The 6,000-nt window shown below is 36.3% G+C and overlaps 1 protein-coding gene across 3 annotated transcripts in view; it reads left to right on the forward strand.

Annotated features, from left to right (window-relative positions):
• LMBR1 (limb development membrane protein 1) overlaps window positions 1-5,007 on the forward strand; it is a 161,135-nt gene extending 156,128 nt beyond the window's left edge. For all 3 annotated transcript variants that reach the window (XM_074193271.1, XM_074193273.1, XM_074193272.1), the window contains 2 exons: window positions 1,889-2,050; window positions 4,540-5,007. In XM_074193271.1, the coding sequence (XP_074049372.1) occupies window positions 1,889-2,050; window positions 4,540-4,625 (248 nt within the window). In that variant the 3' untranslated portion in view covers window positions 4,626-5,007. The remainder of the gene's footprint in view (window positions 1-1,888; window positions 2,051-4,539) is intronic.
• Window positions 5,008-6,000: the final 993 nt, after the last annotated feature.

The following is a 6,000-nucleotide window of genomic DNA, read 5'->3' on the forward strand; positions in this document are numbered from 1 at the left end:
AAGATTTTCATCATTTTAGACACTATTTAAGGTTATCACTTCTTATCTTTGTCAAAAATATCCCAAATGAGGTCATGAAGAGTTAGATACAACTGAAAAAACTGAACAACAAAATATGAATCCATGTACAACTTGCTCTTTTAAAAAAAAAGCATCTAATAAATTCAGTATGTAATTTCCAAAATTTCTGCTTTTCTGTTTTATTTCTGATCACTTCTGTGCATCTAAAATATTCTTCAATCTCCCCTTTTCTTTTTCTGTTTTTTTCTTTTGGCAAACTTGTTGCTAGACCTCTTTCTTTCCCCTCTCTCCCAAATACATTTTAAAAAACCAAACTCTGTAATCAATATACACATAGTCAAGTAAAGCAAATTTCTACATTATTCTTGCCTGAAATTGTTTCATTTTACATCTTTTAAGTCCCTTACCTCATGAGAGGTGAGTAGCAGGTTTCTGAACTTGCTGCTGTATGGCTTCTGACATCAACTGAAGTTGTTCTCTCCAAAGTTCCCGGTGATCTCTTAATTTTCAAGTCTAGTGGCCTTTTCTCAATTGTCACTTTCTTAACCTATTTGCAGCTTCTTGTGACACTATCATTCTTTTTTCCTTTATGATCTCTTCTCTCTGTTTTTTTCTCTCTCCTGGTTCTTCTTTCTGAAGAACTCTCTGACTGATCTTTTTCAGTCTCTTTTGCGGGATCTTTCTCCAGGTCACACCTGCTGAGAGTGAACTTCCTCTGGGGCTCTGCCAAAGCCCCACTTCTCTTTTACCTCTGTACTACACCGGTGATGGCCTCAGCTCCCATGGATTCAGTTATCTTTATGCCATGATTCTCGGATCTGCTGACCTCCACTCTTGTGTCTCCAACTAGAACTTAATGTTCCATAGAAATCTTAAACTCATTATGTCCAAAACTCAGCTCATTCCCTTTCGGTCTTTCCTCTTACTGCCAGTCCTATGACAATGGAGCCGTCCTGGATCCTTCCCTGTTTCTCACCCTCCATATCCAATCTGTCACTGATACTTGTTGGTTTTTACCTTTGCAAACTCCCCTGAATATGCCCCATTCTCTTCCCTGACATTGCCCCAGCTCGAGTGTATGCTTCCTCCTGTCTCACGTCTTGATTCCTGAGGTGGCCAGCTGCTGGCTCTGTCCATTCAGTTGTTTCAAGGATTTTTTTAGATGATTTTCTCAGATTCTCTTAAGTAAACCATCATATCATCTGCATAGAGTGGATGATAGTGGATTTAATGAAAAATAAATTCATTTGTGATCAGTTGTCCATACATTATTCTCTATATGAAAATTGCTCTTGAATTGCTGGCTATAGGTTCAGTTGGTCAACGTCATCATTTTGGCCTTGCTTTTTGTTCCTCAGGCTAAGTTGCACTGTTTTCAGGTTTCTCTGGCTCTTCTCCATTAGTCCTCATGATGCCCTTACAATCCTCTTATTTTCATTCCCCTCTTTCTTCTTGACCATTCCGTAGTTGAGTTGCTCATCCTCCATCCTCCACGTGTATCCTCCTGCCTGGGGAATTTGTGTTGTGGTAAAACCTAGTTTTTACTGATGACTGACCCAGGCAGATTCATGTTCCCATACCCAAGATTGACATGGGATTTAAGCACCTGTGCTTCCCATTTTTGCTTTGTAAATAACTGAAATTAATGGGAGAGTAAATTATTTTAGATCTCTTTTTAATTGTACAAATTTGATCATCAAACCACTTAAAAGACCCAATAGAAAATCAGAAGTAATAAATCTGAAAAAAAATGCTACCAAACAGAATGTAAATATATTGTCCTACATCATAATTTTAAAATGTTGCTAGCGAACATTTATACTGAATTTTAGTGAAGTCATTTTCTTTTTTTCTGTTTATTTAATAGGAATTACTAGGTTTGATCTTCTTGGAGATTTTGGAAGATTTAACTGGCTGGGGAATTTCTACATTGTATTATCCTACAATTTGCTGTTTGCTATTGTGACAACTTTGTGTCTAGTCAGAAAATTCACCTCTGCTGTACGAGAAGAACTTTTCAAGGCTTTAGGTAATTTGGGGTTTGAAGGGAAGGGATGCATGAGTTTATTATGTTAAATCATGACCTATTAGTTTAATTTTAAGTCTTTTGTAATCTAGAGATTACAGTCTATAAATCTTATTGAGGTATCCGACCAGGTGCTATAGTGTGGTGATTTTGTTTTTAGTAGAATCTAAGTACCATCATAAATGACATTTATAAACTAAATAAATTTAATTTTTTATGAAATCTTAAGTTTTTGTGAAGCTTAGGATTGAATCAAAATACTTTCTTTGACTTAGTATGCTGTTTCTTAAGTTGACTACTTTCCTTCCTCTCCATGGTTCTTGTCTTTTTCCAGGTTTCTAGGACCTGCTAGAGCTTGTTCTCTGTTGGCATAGCCTTAAAGAACCCAGGGTCATCCCCCACCCCCACCCCCAGGTGATGTGGGACAGGCAAGGTCTAAAGTGGTGGCAGCTAAACCACCATTATCTACATAAACATAAGCATTCATTACCACTAGGGTCAAAGATGATTCTCTTTTATTTCACTTATAATCACTATTAAAATTGTCAAGGACCTGGAGTCAGGAAGACATGAATTCAAATCTGGCTTTGTACTTTGTAGCTGTGTGAGCCTGACCTAGTCACTTACCTTCAATTTACCTCAGTTTCTTCATCTGTAAAATGGATATAATAATAGCACCTACCTCCCAGAGTTGTGAGAACATAATTATAGACCACTTAGTGCCAGGCTTAGGAAATACTATGTAGAGATCAACTAAATTATTAATATTGTCAATTTATTTTTAAAGAAATCTACTTTAGTGGAAGACACAAATCTAGCAATCATATCCATTTCCATATTAGCTTCAGGTTATTATTCTTATTTAAAATAAACTCAAGACATCTTACACCCAAAGTATTATAAAATAATAATAGTAACTGACATTTATCTAGCACTTTAATAGTCAGAGTGTAAACCTTTATTAAGCCCCCATTCTGGGGACACCAACAGGAAAGAGAACAAACTTTTTGTTTTTGTTTTTGTTTTTTGCAAAGCGGTGGGGTTAAGTGACTTGCCCAAGGTCACACAAGCTAAGTATTAAGTGTCTTGAGTTCAAATTTGAATTCAGGTCAGTTATCATTCTTTTATAACGCATTTACAATTATACCTTTGAGCTCCTCGTTTTTACTACTTTTAAATTTTAGATTCTGCCATGAATTGGAATATTTGACCAACTTTCTCCTAATTTTTGGTTTAGCAGAACACTTTGTTCTACCTGATGTATCCAGATTTAGAGGAGGGACTTATTTAAAGAGGAAGGGGTTGCCTTTCAAGAACTCTCTTCTTTCCTTAATGCCAGGTGATGCAGTGGGTAGAGCTGAGATTGGAGTCAGGAAGACCTTGACCCCTTAGTGTTTATTCTCTCTTAGGCTCCTGTAAAAGGTTTTTTAATGAACTTTTATTCCTCAGGATTGCTGTTTATAGGGGAGGGTCCTGATGATGCTCATTTTGCAGTGCCATATTCTCTTAGGAGTTTGTTGTTTTTTTTATTTCAATTCAACAAACTTTGATCAACTATCTGCATGCCTGGCCTAGTGTTAGGTCCTAGGGATGAAAAGAAAAACAAAGGCCTGCCCCCGCCACTAGAGATGTACATTCTCCATAACAGTTCAGCCTGTAAATGTGTGACCCCAGGCCAGGGAACTGGAGAAAGGGAAATGATAACGGCCTTCTACAAAGTGGGGTGCTGTGTGGGGGAGAGAGGTTGGTGCCTTGTTCTTGCAGCAGCATCTGGGCCAGATAGGTTGGAATGTGGATTGAAGGCATTTGTGTGACATACATTTGGATAGGTAGACTGGAGGCAATTTGGGAAGAACTTGATATTTTCTCTTAATAGGGAGCTGCTGAAGGTTTTTGAACAGAAAAGTGATATGGTGAGATTTGGAGGGAAGAGCAGGGACAGTTTATTGATTGAAATTCATCCACTACCGTCATTCTGCAGATGTAGATTTTTGAGGGTAAAAGAAGCTAAATAACAAACTAATAAGTAGAGTCAGGTGCAAATTCAGGGCCTTTGTCTCTGAATTCAGTTCTCTTTTCAATCCATACCAAACTTTTTTTGTAGATGATATGTCACTGAGAAATCAGGAAGGGAAGTTAACCAGCTAATTTATCAGCTAAATTTTTTGATGTTAAGGCTTTGGGAGAACTAGCTTCAAGCTACATTTTATAAAACATACCTGTTACACTGTTTGGAATTTTGTTAGCATAGCATTCTCTTTTGATTTTACCTCCTTGTTCTCCTGGTGAAAGAAAATGGGAGAATCTATGTCATTCTATTCTATTTCAAGCCCTGAATTATGTGAAAAGTAGGCAAATATATTGTCCAGGAAATAACTGTAACCCCAAGATGATTTTAATCATTTGTGTTCAGTTTTTCATGAAATTTTGTCAGAGGGAACTTGTGTTGATTATTTTTTTTTCCCTTCTCACCATCTTTAATGTCTGTACAGGTCTTCACAAACTTCAACTCTCAAACAATGCAAGAAACTCAGAAACAACCAAACCTTCTGCAAATGGGCATCAGAAATCACTGTGAGACAGACAATCAATTATCTTTTACAGTTAGAAGAACTGAAAATTCCGACCTCATGACATTCCTGTCACTTTCATCAGAATTTTTTTGTACTAATTTTTGGTTCCTATTTTGAGCTCCAGCTTGTAAAAATGTCATTTCCATGCTGTACTTGTGAGAACCAGTTACTTCAGATTCTACTTTTTCTAGTCTTGACTTTTTGATCTCCTCTGTCCTTACATGTTACACAGATTTCTTGAAGACTGGAACCTGAGAAGGACATGAAATTCCTTTTCTGCAGACAGTGTATGTTACATCAATAGGTTGTGACATCTTTAATACACATGTAGGAAACTTCTGCCTTTGCCTAATATGAAAATGTACTTTAAAAACAGGTTTTGAGATATTTCACAGATTCATTTAAAGTCTACCACAAACTGTACCAAAAGTTCTATGACTATTAATAGAAGGTGTTTTTGAAAATAAGTGAAGATCTCACCCAAAATGCAGTTTTTAAATGCTTGCGGATGTCAGTTATTGTAAAGTAAGTTACATTAGAACTAGTGATTAGCATTCCAGAATAATATTTCAAAATGACTTTTTTAAAATTTTTCTATAGGTTTAGTTTTAAAATAGAAGCTTTTGCTTCTGGTAATTGTTACAGACCATGTGGATCAGCTGATGAGCCCAAGGGACAAATACTAACTTCCTTCTTAAACCTGAGCCTAGTGTGTTTGTTAGAAAGCCACAGAAATGTCTTGTTTTGCATTAGAATAAGCTATGGTCAAGAAGTATTATGTAGTCACATTTGCTTTATAAGATTGTGTCTGTTCTATTCAACATTACCTCCCATAACAGTGGCCAGTGTGGAAATCTCACATGTAATTTTGATTTTACCTTATAGGTTTCAAGTGTCCGTGATTTTCTTGACCTTTAGGTAAGGCAAAATAATTTCCCTGTTCTTAAGTGGCCTGATAATGGATCAAAATCTTAAGTCCTTGATGAAATAAGCCACTTAGATCACTGAAGTTTTCAGTCCTTAAGTTACTATTTCATATACTAATAACTTAAATGTCAGGCTTCTGAAAAATTTAAATCTGGCATCCACAATCCATGCAGAACCAGGCTCAACATAAGAAAAGTTTTGCAGTGCAGTGTGATCTAAGTAGTAATTTTTTGAATTATCTATTTCTGTCAGATGCTTTTGCTGACTCTAATGCCACTGACTAAAAGTTAGAAAATCTTACTCAACATTACCATATGTGGGTAAAATGCCCAGAATTCTGCATGTAAAATGTATCATATGGACACATTTGCACACAATTCATATATATATGCAATTTATATAAACACACATGCACTATGTGTATGGGAATAGATTGTCTGCGTTCAGACAAGG

This window comes from Macrotis lagotis, chromosome 7 (genome assembly GCF_037893015.1).
Source record: "Macrotis lagotis isolate mMagLag1 chromosome 7, bilby.v1.9.chrom.fasta, whole genome shotgun sequence".
NCBI lineage: Eukaryota > Metazoa > Chordata > Mammalia > Peramelemorphia > Peramelidae > Macrotis > Macrotis lagotis.